Source organism: Zosterops lateralis (assembly GCF_965231275.1).
Source record: "Zosterops lateralis genome assembly, chromosome: 6".
In the NCBI taxonomy this organism is placed as follows: Eukaryota; Metazoa; Chordata; class Aves; order Passeriformes; family Zosteropidae; genus Zosterops; species Zosterops lateralis.
This window is the reverse complement of record NC_139761.1, coordinates 7865301-7883976: the sequence shown is the minus strand read 5'-3', so window position 1 is coordinate 7883976 and position 18676 is coordinate 7865301. Positions and strand designations below refer to the sequence as shown.

Below are 18676 nucleotides of genomic sequence, written 5' to 3'. Positions count from 1 at the left end.
TCTAACATATAGGCACTCCAATTACAGAACATTTCCAAGCTTTCCTTGGAAAGGAAATAATCCCCAAGATTTTTTTTACCAATCTCAAATGCAGGCCATGATTGTACTACTGTCTCTAGGCCATGTACAAACTCTTGGCACCCTTTACACAGAACAGGTTTATTTCAAAATCACCTGAAAGCAGAGGGCAGACTCTTTCTGATTTCAGTGATTGTAAGAGAATAAACACATTCATTTATTTTGCATATTATTGGAAACACTAGAAAATTAAATGCCTAAACTTGTAAAAACCCAAGATGCTTCTAATCTGGATACCAGAAACCTGTATTCAGAACTTTATGACTGACCAGCCAAAAAGTCTGTGTACCTGCTTAGTTATAAGAATTTTCATGGATTCTATTCTTAAAATTAGGCAAATATTTAAGTCCCTAATGAAGCAACACCCTCAACAAAGATTTTATTGCCCTTTGACCCTGTTTCTATGATAGAGCTGAGAAAAGATTGTATGCTATAGGTTGCTTTCATATCACATAAAAAGATAAAATGAGAATCTGACAATTTATAATTTAATGTTTCTCTCTGGTAACTTTACAGCATCTCATCTCATGTTTCTCTCATTCCTATGCTGTTATTTAGATTGGATCCTAAGGTAACAACATTGTAACCCATTTTAAAAGACAGTAAATATGCCTACAGAATTCCTGGCACAAAAGCAGAGTATCTGTCAAGTCTTCACTGTAGAAAACCCCAAAAATGAACAACAAAAAACACAGCATTAAGTGCATTTTATTTGCAAATATCATATGCAAACAAATCATGTAATTACTTGGGTTGAAGGAAACTAATAGGCTACTACATTTTTTCCTTCTAATACCAGGAAAATTATCATTATCCTGATAACATCCTTGGTAGACAGATATCAAGCCTAGACCTGAGCATTTTCAATGACAGTGATTATGAAACATGCCTTCCTGGATTATCGTATTGCTTATTGGTAAAAAAAGTTTCTTAGTGTTTAATTTTAAAAATACTTTCCCCACCATACATCATTTCTCCTTCTGTCATTGATTACTGATGAAATTAAATGAGTCTGGACTGCTCTGAAATGTTCCTTTACATTTTGTGATAAGTGGTAATTTCTCACCTCAGTTGTGCTATCCTTTGCATGAACATGCCCAGCCTTCATTACCTTCTCTCAGCTATTATTTCCCTAAACTTTTCATCATTTTTGTTTGTTGAACTGCCTCCAGTTGATTTTAAACAGTGCATTATCTTCCACACTATCTTTGAAGATAATCAAGAAAATTCCACATCATTGACACCCTGGAGGAGACATTACAAAGGCAGACAAGGTTTACAGAACAACAGCACATCACTGAAAGTAAAAGGCATATGCCACCCAAGAAAAGCTTTTTTTTTTTTTTACCTGTAAGGATGTTAAAAGTTGTATTTAAAGCTACTGTGATAATTCTTGCACAAAGGAAGCATCTGAGTTAAATTTCATGGTGTCTTAGAATACACTAGGACATAAACCAGAAAAATACATACAGGATTAAGTTTCCATAAAGCCCAAATGATCTGGCATATGAAATAGGAGAAGGAATTTAATCCACTCCTATAATGTGGTCAGGGCACATGACTTCCACCCTGTCTCCATAGCTGCCTGCTACAGCCCCTGGGCCAGAATAGCAACCCTGGCTCCTGCAGGCCACTGGCCCTGGTGCCCCATCCTCAGCCGGCTCCCGTGGCCAGAGCCGGGATGCAGCCGCTCCTGGGGCAGCTGTTGGGCTGCATTCCTCACTCCCCTGGGCAGCCACCTCCTCATCTCTGCCCTGACCAGGTAACTGCACAGCACAGAGCCTGGACACCTCCATCTCCTCCTCCTGTTTGCCCCCAGGAATGGTGCCTGCAGGAGAGAACAAGCTGAGGTGGAGATAGCTTTGATTTCCTTCACCTTGTAAATTCACTCCTGATGGAAAACCACACTTTTCAGTTCTCTTTGTAACAGATCAAGTGTAAAGTCGTTTCTTCCGAGGAAACAAATTAGGTTAGGAATTATTTTGTTTCAAATTCATCCCTTTGCTTAAAAAAAAAAGGCAAATCTTATAAAGCAGGAACATAAGAATAAACTTACAGCTTTCCCATTGGGAATTTTTTAAGTCAGGAACAACTGCTGAGTCACTGTGACATGTTTTTAAAGGTAAAAATGCAGCATGAATGGGGCACAATGCACATGCAGAGTTGCAAGTTTTTAGTCCAAATGCTTTTTACTCATCACATGATATTTTCCGAGTTGAGAGGAACTCACATAACTACCTTGCACGCAATTCAGTCTCCTCAAATTTGTTCTCTTTTAAATGCAGTGAACTTTACAGTGAATTTTTCATACTTCCAAACAGAGAGGTAGACATAATTTTGTTTTGTCAACTAGGAAAAGGTACAGTTGTGTCCCTGTTCTCAAGCGTTATTACTCAAAGCACAGAAGGGAGCACATGACTGTACACTGACCTTCATCTGTTCCCAAATTATGCCTTCTAAAAGCCTTGAATCTGTTTAAGGGGAGCTGCTGAAACCTGAAACGAACGTGGTCTATTGCTTTATAAAGTAGCTGAATGTAGAACTTAAGTATTACATTTCAGGCTCTTACTGTACTAAATATAGCAAAATTAAGATGAGGGAGAATATGACTGTAACCTGAGTCTGGTTTTAGAGAGTAATTTTTTGTTACAGGTATCGATGGTTACTCTGTAAAATTTATTATGTTTCTATTTCTAACAGAAAATCACCACAAATTTGCAGAAGGAAAATGTTCTCCTGATGAAGACTTTTATTTTTAAAAGCTTGACTCTTTAAAAAAATTAACAGCTCTTCAGCCCGCAAATCACACCCCCACAAACTGCAAACCAGTTCTGACAGACCCAAGTCTAAAAAGAATCTTGAAATACACCTTGCATCTAAATTTTCATTGCTTGCACTCGGCTTGATTTTCATCAGGATATATTTAATAATGACCAAACACATCATCTTGAGTATTAAAGGGAAAATTACAGTTAATTAGAAAAGTAAGCAGTGCATAACTGCAGCAAGCATCTTTTGCTGTGTGCCTAACACAACAGGCCAAAATTAGGTAACTCTTAGGAGCAACACCTTTATAAACTTGTTCAATAATTACAAGCTCAATAATTACAGTGGAGAAGAGGTAATCAAGGATTTTTGCTTCATTTATTTTTAGTAAAGGTCACTGTTGTTTCTAATGACATAATAAAACCTTCCAGTGAGCTCTGATAATGTTCATCTGCATGTTTCAAAGAAAGATAAACTTAAATCTAACTCCACAGGACAAGAACAATAGTAAGCTCATTGTTTTCCAATAGAATAATGGCTTAGAAATTGACAGGTTTCTTGACAAGTTTGCAAATTTTTGACAGTTTTCAGATGGGAACTGTAAAACTCATTAAGCATTTAATATGCTTGTAAAATCATAGAAACCTTCAGGATCTAAGTGATTTTTCGAAATCATCTGAGCCAATCTCCTGTTAAAAGTCACAGTAACTTCTGAGTTAGTCCTGATTTCTCAGAGCCTTGTCCAGTTAAGGTTTGGGTTTCTCTAAGGATGGAGATTTCTCAGTCTCTCTGAGCAAAGCATTACAGGACCAAACTATTGTCCATGGTCATGTCCTTGAGTCATGGATCTTCCTTCTGTTAGAATTTAAACCTAAATATGGTAAGAAATGCTGCTTCTTTTGTCTATGCTGACACACAGGTCACTTTTGACAGCAGAGGTTCTGAAGGTTTGCCTTAACACAGTTTGTTGCGTGACTAGTAATAAATTGCACATAACTATTTTTATCCTTAACTGGCAGGGAGGGATTGGGAATAAGCAATTATTTGTTCAACATAAAGTACAGCAGTGACTTCAGGATTGAAGTCTAGCTCTGAATGATCTTGATCTTAAGAAAGCTCAGGAACCACATACTGTAGACTCATGCCTAGATCTGCAGTAACTAAAGGAAAGAAAAGAAATAAAAGCAAAGAAAGAAAAAGTAATACCAATTCTGCTATTTTACCTTGTGCTAGAGTTATACCACCAGACTGCACATGGTTAAATGATCTTGCCCTACTGCAACATACAGTGAGATTTTAAAAGATGACTCACATCTAAGGCAAATTAAGTGACTACTGAAGTCCTTGTGTTTTTGTCTTTGTATAATTTAATCAGCTGTTCATCTCAACAGTTGGAAAGGATACATTTATACAACAATAACTTCATCTCTCTTGGTAAATATTTTCCTGTATCTTCTGATACAAATGTATTAAATACTGGCTTATATGGACCTAATTTGAAATGAGACAGAACACTGGGGTCCCAAAGGAACCCAGCAGACAAGCTCTCAGCTCACTACCATGCAGCAAGGAAGTCAGTCTTATGCATGATTACTTGTGCTGCTGAAAGAGGATGACAAATAAAGACATGGGTTAGGCACAATGTCTGGTTTTATATGATTACACAGTTGGGTTTTTTAAATTCATCATCACTAAATTCATAATAAGTACCAATTCTATGTAAATACATAATATATACATGTGTTCTTTACAGATCTGGCATCCCAACATGCTCAGTTCAGGTAAACAGCCCTATTATAGACACTTGGAGCATTTAAGTCCTATAGCACTTCCCTAAGTAGTAAGGTATGAATACTTATGAAAAAGTATTATGGGAAAGGGATCTTAATTCTGGAAAACATCTACAATCTTGTTTAGCAGACATACACACAAGAAACCCTGACCAACAGAACATGTGTCTCAGAAACCTCTCCTCTTCCTCAATATTTATCCTTCATTAACAATAATGAACCCGTAAGAGCTCTCTCAGTATAAAGTTCTCTATAGTCTTCAGGAACCAGTTAACATGACTGTTCCCTATAACAAGCATCACAGCTATTAAAATACAGCAAAATGTAGGGCTTTAACGTATTATAAGGGATTTTGAATTTCACTGATGTATTGGATAATAATTGCCTTCATATCCACAAAAAAAAAAAAAAAAAAAAAAAAAAAAAAAAAAAAGTAAATCCATGAATTTCCTGTGCAGAAAGTTCACATTATTACCTTTGGTGTCAGAAGCTGCAATGAATTTCCTTGTGAAAGAGTGTTAGACATTCTGAAGCTCAACAGTAGTCACTAATAAGTTCGGGTGGCAGCTGTTGTACATCTGAAGCTAACAAATGTTATGTGACCAGAGATGACTGGCACGACATGTGGCCGTAGCCTTTTTATAAAGTTATGTTCTCAACTATTTTAAAAATGTCCACGAAAGTCCTTCAGAAATACTGTTCCCAAGAAGTTCATGGAAAACTGATCCTTTAATACTTACCCCACTCAGTTAGTTGCATATATTCACACATTATCACACAGTGATAAACTAAAGTTTAAACAAAAATAGTCATACAAATTCATCTAGAAGTCATGTTCTCAGCACTGTGACTTGAGGCTGGATTCACTTGCTTGAATGGGCATATATTAAATTTCCAGCAATCAATTATCATTTCAGCCTTTGTATCTGCCGTCATAAATTCAGGCACATGCCCATATGGACAGACAAAGTGCAAAGACAGAACTGTCTTCCAGGCAAATTCCAAAAGCAAGTGTGAAGTTCAGTATTGAAATATCACTCCCTTTTCTATCCTAATTCTCAAACAGTACAGACATTTTTAATCTAGCTAATATTTTCCTAGTCTTCCTGAAAATTTCACCTTCATAATCTTTATATAAATAAAAAATGTTGCTAGAATTTTATATCCCTCCCAGGCACCCACACACATGTAAAGACTCATGTCACAAAAAGACTCATGTAAGGACTTATAAGGTTCCAACAGAGAATTTCCCAAAATGCAACTGATTTTAGGTATTTAATGCACATGAAAAACACATCTCTTGATGTGGTTCTGGTTATGTCACAATTTATTTTAATGTCTTGCTACATTTTTGACATTTAATAGATTTAAAAAAGCTTTTTCTTGGAAAAAGTTGTTACCCTTGCTTTTTATTTTTATCTTCTAGTACCTGAATTTTCAGGAAACAGATTAAATATTAATACTTTTTGAAAGACATATAAATATTTTAGTTTTTAATAACACTGAGACTTGGTCTGTTTTATATACACCTTATTTGCTATAATCTTGTATGAACTGATCTTTGAAGTCAGGAGTTAATTGCTTTTCTTTTCCGATCAGAGAAATACATTTGGAAAGACAGAAAAAACTCCTTCCTTCAAGTAATAAGTTCCCACTCAAAAAAGAGGACTTCGTACAATCCAAATTTACAGTGCTATCTTCCATGTATACATTAAAATGTACAGTAAATTAGGTGTTAAAACTCTAATATTGGAATAGTCAAGCACAGACAAAACTTACAGAAAACATAATAAATCAAAGGGAGATTTCAAAATTTCTGCTAATTCCATCTTAAACAGTAGAGAACCACCTGCAAGTATTACACAAGAACTGAGAATTGAAGAGGAAATTGGAGACAAAAGAACATCAACAACACCTGACCAATGAAAGAGAATACAGTATGAAATACTACATGAAGAAAATGGGAAATAATGTGATGCCATTGTTACCTGTCATGTGTCCTCATAAAATCCCAGAACTTCTTAGTGCCATTCTGGAGGGAAAAAAAAAAAATCAGTCAAATTAACTCCAACTGAAAAATTACTATAATGAAATTTAACAAAACTTAAGAGGCATTTCTTTGAAAACTTAGTATAGTCAGTTTTATTTATGAGGCCAGTATTCTGGACTTTGACAGTTAGTGTTACAGTCATTGAGAACTGTCTTAGCACAGTTCAAAATCTCAGACCCACAATACTGTGATGACAGCGAGCATATGTTTATTGGAGCCTTCAGGCCCAGTTTTGGCCAGAGCATCAGCATCAGCTGCTCACTCTAACCATTCACAGTACCAGGAAGCTATAAACAGCTGTTTTAACCAGAAAAATAACCCACAGGTACGTTCTTCCACATCCAGAAATGCTCCTACCTTGAGAACAGCTCAGCACTTACCTCCTAACTAAACCAACGTGGGATCCAGGAATGAGACATCTTCCCTCTAACCCCTTGCAAGACCAAAAAAGGAGTTTTATCCACACCTGACATGAAGGGGTCACACTCCACTCTACACAGCAGCTGCTCCTCTGCACTGCTGGTGGTGCTGAGGGCACTGGCTCATAGCAGGCTCGAAATCACAGCACTCACTCAAGAACTGGGAGACATAAAATGGCTGATTTTCTCAAGATGAGCCAATTCATGTCCCCTGCCAGCTGAAAAAATAATATCCACCACAGCACAGCTGACAGTGATCTCTGAAAACAAGCGTTCTTTCACAGTTATAATGATCTCATACACCTTGCTTACATTTATATTATACCTTCTATAGTTACCTGCAGCAATTCATACAGGCCATTTAATAGAGAGGCATACAATTCTTTACTCTGTTTACTGCAAGTGTTTTTCAGCTCAAATACAACTCAAGAGATTTCACTGCCAAGTCAATTTTAAGTCTGCATTAGGAATCAGTATAAAACCAGAGGAAATTCTTGTGGTTGATACCTTTTTCTTGTTAGCAACACAAAAACGAGACCTGCTGAAGACCTACATACCTAAAATATGCTCAATGTGAAAAGCAGCACTTGACTTCTATTATAAAGTATGGTTAAATGGATGATCAAACCCTGAGCGACTGGTTAATGATTTAAAGCAGGTAAATGTGAGCAATGAGAGAAGAATCAAGTTCAGTTGGTGGGTAAAGGTGCCAACCAATATAGACAGGCCCTTCAGCTCTATTACAGATGTCATGGCTACCAAGTACACAACAGCTGGTGGGGATTAGATAACAAGCACTCTGGTTCAGAGATTAAGCCCCTGAGCTTTATGAGTTTACCAAGCTTTTTGGAAGAGGGACTGTTTGGTTGCTAGCTGGGTTTTTCTTCATTCCCACAACTCTAATTATAAACAGTTGTTCACCTCAAGAGAAACTCTAATCCGTGCTTCCACTGGTGTCTGCACATACCTTCTGTTAGCACTGACAGGAATCGAACGTGTGCATTACAGGAGAAGCCCTGTCATTGTTTAAATGCAATATAAAGTTGTAGGGGAAGGGAAATAAAGACAGCAAATTCTCAAGTGTAAACTGAAATATTAAAGCCATTGCTTCCAAACCTGAGTGTATACCAAATTCATTCCACCTGGTGAGAGACAGAGGAACAACTTTGATAGGACTATGATACAACACACAGCTGCAGCATGGGCTGTGTTCTATGGTAAAATAATTGAAGGTATTAGATGTGCAAGGTTAGCTCAATCTTTCTGTAGGTTTATTTCTACCTGTAAGCAAGGTATTTGTGGGATTTGTTAGCAGAATGCTGAGCAATTTTCCATTTAACACAAAAGAACTGGAAAACATTGTACCAAGGGTAATGTCTTGTGCATGTAACTTCATATTGTTTCTCTAGTCTCAACCTTCCCCTGCACCAAATCATAGGTTGATGCATCATCCATTCTCCCTTTGTAGTATCCACTTTGGAGAAGTGTGGGTGTCCAGCTGCTGGAGATGCCAAAAAAAGCCTGAATCAAGTCTCTCCTTGCATTAATTTAGGCTGTTAGTCCTGTGATACTGCATTCTAATACACAGTCCCACCAACAATCTTCCTGGCTGTTTCCTCTTGCCATCATCTTGCAAATTATAGAACCTGATTGCTTTGGAACACTTACGAGAGGGTTTCAAATAGCTGAGGAAAATTACACCCTAGAGAATCATCCTCATACAGATGGGATCCATCAGAGCTGAATGACCTCTTCCCAAGGATGAGCTCTATTACCATTAACAGAATATACCTCACAGACGTGCACATAATTTTTAGCAGAAAGTAAAAGAAGGAACTTAGTACCTAAACAGAAATTAATCAGAAAATAAAATCTGTGTTTTCTATTTTCCAAACCCAGGTAAAGCATTTTCTCTAGAACACGACTTGATTAGTCTAAGACCCAAATGTAAAACCAGCCACAGGCTAAATTAATTTGAGTCAAGACACTGGTGAGTATCACATACTCTGACTGGACAATACTTACTAAGATATTTTTGGCCTATATTTAAATTAAAAAATTATTTCATATGATCAAGTTGCACCTGTCCAAATAAATAAATCAATAAACAAATGAAACATTCCAGCATCTCTTTGTTTACAGTGGCAGAAACTCAAATGAGCCCCATTCATGCCCTATTGTCGAAGTCAAATGTAATTTGAACCCAACCGAATGGAGTTGAGTTTCTATTGTACCCAATGCATGGTTCTTTCCTAACAGACTGGTAGGAAGGTTGCTAATTATTAATAGCATGTAAACAGTTACCAATGGTTCTTATGCTGTTTTACATACTTTACAGAACATTAATTCCAGCCAGCTTCTAACCAACTATATCAAGCTGCATGTAGTATATCTATCTTATCTTTGAGACAAAAGTATTACTTGCTGAATTGATCAAAATTCATGCTTCTAAAAGCCAAGTGGATCTGATTACTTTTTAAATTGTTCCACTCTGTATATCCTGGTCTTTGACAAAGCTCTGCTCTGCTATCACCACAGTTACAGATAGCTCCGATATTAAAGGTATCAGTGGTCAGCATCAGTCCTGAAAAAGAGAAGTATCTTTGTGAAACACAAAGGCTCTCTCAAACTCTTAACATTTTTCATTTTAACAAGCATATGTAATTGCATTATTACAAGTAGCCCATCCTCCAATGTCGAATAAGGAACAATCACAGTATCTCTCAATGCTGTGAGAACTGAGTATCACTGATTGCTGGGAGATCTAAACATTGAAGACAGGAAGGGAAAAGGATTATTTTATGACATTTGAGAAAGATTTAAAAAATATTCTTTAAATAGGAAAGGTGTCCTGGGATGTTTATAGAGATAAGTATGTCAGAATTGTTTTACACTAGTTTTAATCAGTTCAGAATAACACTTCTGGTACTGCAACAACCTTGTGTAACACATAATCGATTTGGTAAATCTTTAATCACACTCTAGTTCGGTGCTCAGTGATCAGGTTCTGTGATGTTGCAACACTCAACTAGTGCATATAGTATGTGTAAATTAATAAAGCTGTATTCCAGGAGAGGCAGCATGTGAGACAACTTCGTTTCACATTACACAGAAGATGGATCACTTACATAAGTACTAATTGCATAAGAAAGCCATACCAGGTCAGACGAGATGTCCATCTTGCCTGGCAACCTGTCTCTAAAATTTAAGAACAGAGAAAGCACACAGCAATACTTCCCCAGCACACTCTTCCAAGTCTGGCAAAAGGCACTGAAGGGTGGCAAAAGACAGTGCCTCGAAAGCCACTCAAATTAAACCCAGTCCTTTCTCTCAACTCTAAAAAGCAAGTGCAGATAGCCATTTCTGTACTGCCTGAATGTGCAAAGTGTGTCACAAGACCACATTGTCTGTAAGACTGACTTGGTGATGGCATCGATAACTTAATCAGAATTAACAGCCACTTGCTCCCAGCTCAACAGTCTGCACAAGGAGACTCAATGCCTTTTGGTTCAAGTAATTCCAGGACAACCAGGCACTGCCAAGTGCTCTCTGCTAGACAGGTGGTGACAGTGGCTGCAAGTTCAGCAGACGTGACTCCTACCTGCACAGAGCTGCTTATATCACCCATACTTGATCTTCACACTCTCTGTCCTGCTACCATCCATAAAATAATTTTCCTAAGACTCTTCCTGCCCCAGCTCAGTGCCATAATTACACTGTCTGTAACGAATAATTTGGACTTGTCTGCAGCCTATCAAAATTATTTTTGCCACATGCTCTCTGGCTAAAATGCCTTAAGAATCAGTGTGCCAGGGATATTGCTGTCCTTTGCTGTCCTCCAACACCTGAGGCAATAAAATATCTGAACAATAAGGTCAAATCCCTGCCAGGATGCCTAAAAGATAACTCTTGTTTGCTAGAGGAACTCGCCTAAGACTTAGCCCAGGTGGCCAATAAAGAAGAGAAAAAGGACTTGCTGTGCTAATGATGTAGAAACATTCACTGGCACTGACTGTAGGGCTGTACTGGGTGAGCTCCACCTGTGACAGACCCTGGACACGCTCTGACACAAGTCACTGGGAGTTTCTACTCTTCACCAGGGACAGCTTCAGTGCCTTCCTCCTTCTTTTCCCTGAGGACAGTGCCCATGTCAGTCCTCTCAGTCTGCCACCTGAGCAGCTCTTGAACCAGCTATTACATGAGGTAATGTATCTGCACAGGTACCAGTACTCATCACTGTCAGACTGAACAATCCTAGGCTTTCAAAAAAACCCCAACCCAAACAAACCAACCCCCTCAGTCTGGTTGTGCTGTACAGCCTTCCTGGGACTCAAAATTGCTCTGCAGATGCAGCTTTTTCAAATGGAAGGAATAAGTACTTAAACGCAATTTTAGAGGGAGAGGTGTAGGCCCTTTCTCAAGGATCATTCCAAGAATCTTCCCAAAGAATTAGATCCTTTTTATAAAATAATTTAATTGAATTAGAGCTGTGGTACTCCAGTTATAAGATGCTACTGAGTTTCAAGGTGAGGAAGAAAAAGGACAGGGATGCTGTGGTCCATGCCACACAGCTTATAGTAACCTTGGTACTGTGCCACACTAAAGGCTGACACAGCCAAAGTCTGTAAAATCATGAATCACACTGAGATGGTGAATGTGAAAAAAATATTCACTATTTCTCATAATATAGAACCACTATTTCATAGCTGGCTACCTGGGAAAAAATCTGAGGTTTCTCTGGGCACCAATCTGCCTCATCTCAATGAACCAGTGCTCAAGTCCTGCAGCTGCACAAGAGGTTTGCTTTGCTTATGTACAAAAGAATTATCTGACAGCTTCTGAAACAGCTACAGACAAACTACATTACTTGTACGTTTTAAACATGTGTAATAAAAGGCTTATTCTTCTTAGATTTTATTAAAAGTCTTATTCCGAAGAGTAAACTGAAACCACGGTGTAACAAGTGAAAGAACACTCACAAAACTGCTCTAAATGCTTCCTTTAACTTTGTGTAATAATTTTTTCACAACATCACACAAGGGTGTATAAAATAAATCCTCCACACACAGGTCTACTGTAACAGATTTCCTGTGGTTACTCTGTTGAGAGATTTATTCAACAAAACAAAATTTACACTGGATTGTCACTTATTTAATGACTCCTTGAAATGAGCTCTGGACAAACAACACACAAGTGAAAGAGAAATAATCTTTACCCAAAATCTATTTAAAGCTTCTCCTATATTATTTGCCTTATACAAGTATTTAAAATTTTAAAAAGTTACCAAATTAAAGGCACTGCCTTATGTCATCTCCCATGTTTATCCACAGAAAACTTCTGCGTGGGCAGAGAAATTCTAAGTGGCCAAGAACTGTAAAGTTACACCAAAACCACCTCAGTAAAAAGGTTTTGTACCTTGTATTACATATTTTTGAAGAGCAAGGTAATAGGCCATGCAGGCCGATCATTTATAATGCAGGAGACATATGTCCAAAATATGTCCAAAATAAGGAAATTACCATCACATATACAAGTAAAAAGGAAAGAAAAGAAATCTGTCCATGACAATGATTAACTTCTTTCTGTTTACATTACAGGAGAGACAACATGAGGTTTGGCGACCCATTGTGAAAGGCACGAAACACATGTAGTGGGAACAGTTCCTGTTCAGTGATCTTACAATTCAGTTAGAGCCCAGACAAAAGTTGATGTAAACAAACAGAGGCAGTTAAGAAAAATGACAAATAAATTATGATTTAGATAAGCTACACGCACTAGTTATGAGGGATAAAATGACAAATAACAGTCATGATCCCCCAGTCTCTACCATTTGGACTGGGTTTTAAGCAGTCACCCAAGAAGAAAATGTTCCAGATCTAAACTGAAAAAATCCAACTGGAGAAGTTGAAGTAATTATAACATAAAAATAACTCTGTCCTCATTGCTCCATTTACTCTGTTTCCACACTCCTAACACTCAAAAGCAGTTAATGTCCTTAATGCAAAGGAGCATATAATGAGCATTCTTCATGTAATAAAATAATTATACTATAGGTACAGAAAACCAGATAAGATAATTAATTGGCAAATAACGGTCTTAAACCAGAGTCAGCAAAGCCAAGCAAGAGTGAGGTCTCTGTTTAAGGATTTACCTGGACCAAAGGAGTAAAACTCCCTAGAGAAATAACCAATTTTTTGCTTTTTTACCTCTCTCAAAAAATTTTTTTAAAGGTTTGAGGGTTACGCTTTTCTTTCAAAAAGTGTAAAACTCGTTTTTATATTACTTATTTTCATGCTCAATCCATCTTCTACAAATGTATTCACACAGTTTAGTATAAATGTGAAGAGCAATGCCTCTGTCTGGAAATTCATCGTGCATTCTCCTGTGGAGGTGTCTACTTGTTGCCCAGACCTTCATAGCAAGAGAACACTGAACTTGTAATTTTATTTCATGGGTTTTTCTCAGGTTAATCCACATGAGCAGTGTGCCTGGCGACTGAAGTAACTGACTCATGAAGGCAAAAATCTGCACCAACACAGCCAGCTCCAGCTGCCTCCTGCCACCTTTATTTCCTTAAGAGGTCTCAGCTTAATGCTTTTCAGCCATATTCACCTTTTTATGACCAGTAACAGCTGCCAGGACATAAATTTGAAATAAAAACAACTCAGTATTTCAGAACTTTTTGGTTTATAAAATACATGGTTCTACAACAGGAAAGGTGTGTTAGCTGCTGCTTCTCAAGTCCCAGATCCTGGGTTAAACAGAGTGGACTTCTCCTCCAGTAAAGCCCTAAAAGTTATGTCCTCACCCCTCAGTAAATGACCCTTTCCCTTCCATTCTCCACTCACTACAGAAGTGCCTCTATCAGTTGAGGTTTCCTTGTTACGTTTCTTTTTTCAGCCTAATGGAACCTGATGTCACATCTGTAGCGGTTTTCGGTGGCAACATATGAGCATTGATAACCTAATGCAAACCATTTCTTGTAAGCTGAATTATTAATGCTGGAACTCTCTGTTCTATAAAATCAATACAAAATGTTTTTGGTGCCCACAATGATGTGCCCACAGAAACTGCACTTTCCAGGACAAACTCAGGACTTTAATATTTTCCCTTCACTATCAGAGACAATTAGTCACCAAATTACCTTGACTTGTCTGAACAATTTTCATAGTATTTTCAGCATATGCCACATACAAAAATTATGTGAATAATAATAATAAAAAAAATCACCCTCAAAATACAAAGTTTGGAATTTTTTAAATAACAGAAATCAAACTGAGATAGCTAAAGCAAGTCTGGACTCCTGAAGTTCTCCAAATGACAACAAAATACCTATTCAATACATTTCAAAAGCTTCATTGCTTCCTGTTGAATATTTTTATTGGATTAATTAATCAGTGGGGTGGATTTTTGTTTACAGAAGCTAAAGAACTGCCATGCTGTATCTAAAAATCTTCATCCACCAAAAAAAAAAAAAAAAAAAAAAACCAAAAAAACAAACAAACCAAAAACCTAGTGCAAATGAACAGTCAAAAATTCAAGGACATTTAATATTCAACTTTTTAATCTCAAAAAAAAAATCCTGTCTTGAATAGACTACTTTGCATCTGAAATCTGTTTGAAATAATGACTTACCATAAATTTTTTGTCTACTTGAAAGGTTTGATTTGTAGCAAGCAGGGAAAATGGTGTCTTCTTTTTATATAATTACAGACTTCAGAGAAAGTTCTGCATTATCTTTCAAAATGAAAGGAAGCACTTTCAGCTAGTATATAACCATGCAACTCAGTTAAAAAATATTAAAATCAATAAAATAATTTCAATTTGCATTAGTAGAGTAACCTTTTTTTTTCCTTTTGAATGTACACTTCAGCATTAGGGAACTGTCTTATGCTGGGCTATCTTATTATAACCTACTAATTCAAATACAAAGTAGAAGTTACTCTGTCATGGGGTGGAGTCCCAAAACAGTGTAAGACAAACAAAAACCAGGCTGCCCCTTTTCCTACTCCACCTGCATATCCTTACTCTACTCTTACCCCACCACTGATATTTGTGTGGGCCGGTTCTGGGAACTCACCTAATTAATTTTTTTTTTTTTTTCTCTCTAGAAAAAAAAAAAAAAAACTGCTGAAAAAATTACTGAGTAGAACGAAAGTGAAAAATTAATAATGAAAAATTATTAGTCAACATAAATGCAATGCCACCATATGGACTGCAAGCCTTCATCAGTGACAATTAAATAGAACAGCCTTGGTCCACTCACAACTACTCCAGGACAGAGATGTGTCTGATAATAGGGAGTGTTTCACAGAGAGACACATGCACATAAAAAAGCCTAAATTACCATTTCAGTCCACACCCACTAATCCACTCCATCAGACTGCACACGCTGGAGTAAATGAAGCCTCATCTTCAAAAGCAATTTGCAGAATTACTTGCTGATGTCGAAAAACTACTTCAAAAGAGTTTAAGTGTTATGGAATTTTACTGGGTTTTTTAAACAAGCCACTGTTTAAGCTCAAGAGGAAGGGGGGGAGTGTTTGCTTTTTAAACAAAGCTTGTAATATTTCGTTACTAAACTATCCAGAGTGTTTATTTTAAAAGCATCATGATTATAAATAATGGCATTTTTCAGTTTTTAACTTCCCTATTCAAGTTTCTCAGTTGGAAACGACTGAGTTTAGTGCCTTTGTGGAGTATGCATCCAAAAATACACAAACTGATGACATTTTAACAGAATTAAAAGTGAACATTCTACCTGAAGCAAAATACTTGTGCTGCTAATTGGCTTTAATTGACAATATTAACAATTTCAGAGGTAAGACTGAGCTAGTGAAGTCCATGGAGACGAAACATCCTTTCCACTAAAGGACATCATGCCAGCCCCAGCTGACACAGCAGTTCTGGGCAGGGCAGGACAAAGTTGCTGGAGTCTCCCTCAGCTCACTTTAAGGCTTGAACAAGAGACTGGGGTGCTCAGCTCTGTGTGACAGACAACTCTTTGATGCATGGGCTTCTTATCTGAAATTAGCTGGAAGATATAAAGGTAATTCTTGAAGAAACCTTAACATCTACCAGTGCAGACCACACCAGGGATACCTCAAGGGACATAAAAACCTAAGGTCAGAGACCGTAATTTTTACAACCCATATCAACTTTCTCTTCAAAGAGAAGGTTATTCTGGTAGGAGTGTGTAATGAAACTGCAAACAGATGGTTACAGCAATAGAGTACTGTTCAAAGGTGCAATTTTTTCACACTTTGGGAGGTAAAATAAACAATGGAGAATGCATTAATTTATTCAACTGTTAATGCAATACTGGGCCAAGCCACTTTGTTCATTTTATGTACATCAACTGCCAGAACAATTACAACTAAGATACCTGATGTGTAAGTAAACTTTCTCCTATAATCCTCTGGAAGTTTACTTTTCAGGTCACAGTTTGTTTTTTTGTGTGTACTTTTCAACAATGGAGTTGTTGCAGTTTACCTTGGCATTCAGCTATCATTAAGATCGCTTACCTTTGAATGAAATTTATAAAACATGAGAATTAAGCATCTATAAGTACATTAAATTAAATCAAATCTCCGTTCTCACCTTGTTTTTCTGTTTTTAATGTACATAATTATCAGGAACAACTGCACGTACAGATCAAACACACTTTATTCCAAGGCAAATCCACAGCAGTGCACTGAAATCTATACTACAAAGAATAAGGACATTAAGAAACACAAGATGCACAAAGGTCAAATTTATGACTTTTCTCACATCATTTTACTGCCAATCAGCATATAATTTAAAGTTATAAGTTGAAATACAGATGGGGATTTCCTAAGTTAAATCCAATTCTGTAAAAGGAACCAATTGCTAACAGGTAGAGTCTTCAGACTCCTCTGTCACTGTATACAAAAGATAAAATTTAAAGTGAATATTCAACTGTTCTTTTACATAAATTCCTGTTATATTATTAAATGTTGCTGCATGTTTTTTGCCATGTTCACTAAACTGTTTTCCCTTTGAAGTTTGTAACACACTTTCTTATTTTGCAGAGATAAAAGGAACATACACCTTCCATATTTACAAAATTACTTACACTATTTTTTCCAGAACACTATAGGAAAACATAAAATTTGAAACTTTGACTGGATGTAGATAAGAAATATATTCCTAATAACAAAAGAAGTTTTAACAGAGATAATATAATTTGGAAACTGCATTCAGCAGATGTGACAGCAAAATACTTTACTGTAAATAAGTGCTGTGCTTTCAAATAGATGTATTGCACATCTCACACTTGTACCCATACCTGCTGAAAACCACCCCAGCAAAGGCCTTTTCTGTAATCTTTTACCAACATTATTCTGTTATTTTTCAAGAAAAAAATCTCACATAATTTGCAATAACTATAATAAGAGGCTGAGAAACATAGGTTCAGGAGGCAGATCCGCTGGCTCCAGCTAAGAGAATACAAGCCAGGAAAATACCTCAACCAAAGGCTGCTGAGAACTCCTGGGTGTTCTGTGCTTCAGTACTTTTTCTGGAGTTTTCCTTATTTGTATAAATGGTTGCATATTGTTTCAGTTGGAAACAAACAAACAAACATGGCCTTTGTAGTTCAGTACTAAATTAACCTGGGGAACACAGACATGGGTTCACAGCCCTACTCCCAATTTATAATAATTCATTAATAACTCTAAAAGATGGGATTTATGAAAGCACTTTTTAGCATTCAATAACCTTCACCTTTAAGACCCTCACTAGAAAGATGGAAGAATTGAATTTAGACTTTACTCTGGATCACTGCAATTTCAGCCAAACGCCAGAACCCCCCAGTTGCACCTAAACATCTTTATTGAATAATGTAATTTCTGTGGTGGGACCTTACCTGCAGTATTTGTCTAGGATTACAGAACTATTTCTGCTCTACTACCTGATAGAGCATTAGTGAAATTAATTGAGACTGATTCCTGAAAATTCCTTTGGAAAATGGCAGTTAAACTCCTAAGTTACTAAAGGCAACATTTTCCAAACTTCTAAATTTTACTGAGACACACATAACTATGAGAAAAATAAATTTTGTTTAATTTTTGGGTTTTTTTGAGAGACCAGAAGAATGAAAAACATCTCCAGAAAAACTGTTTTCTTCTTTTCTTGTCCACTGGCAGCTGCTTCTTTTGATGACTTACCAAGATAAAGGGCCTGACTGAAATTTCAGACTAGTGATATTTAATGACAGGCAGGGGCAATAATTCTGCACTCATCATAACATACCTAGACCTATCATGTCTGTCTGTAGTAGCTGTTTCAAGACAGAGTGAAATTCAATATAAAGTACCCATTGCAAGTTCGAGACCCCACGGTTGATGAGAATTCTCACTGAATATTCTTGAGCTCCTTCCTGTACTCATCCTGTGAGTACAGTCCAAATAACCTTTCAACCCCTTAGGAGGAGGATTCTCCAAATGCTCCACACAGGACAAACAGTGCTTTGGTCCACATCACATTCCCACAACTCATGATTAGTTACTGGTACAGCACAGCCTCATGGAGGATCTCTGACTCAGAGAGAG

The 18676-nt window shown here is 37.0% G+C and overlaps 1 protein-coding gene across 1 annotated transcript in view; it reads right to left on the bottom strand.

Annotated features, from left to right (window-relative positions):
• The window catches only part of NUDT14 (nudix hydrolase 14), a 59032-nt gene that overhangs the window by 24338 nt on the left and 16018 nt on the right, over positions 1 to 18676 (bottom strand). Inside the window, exon 2 of the mRNA XM_083863725.1 lies at positions 6623 to 6666. Within this exon, the coding sequence (XP_083719851.1) occupies positions 6623 to 6666 (44 nt within the window). The remainder of the gene's footprint in view (positions 1 to 6622; positions 6667 to 18676) is intronic.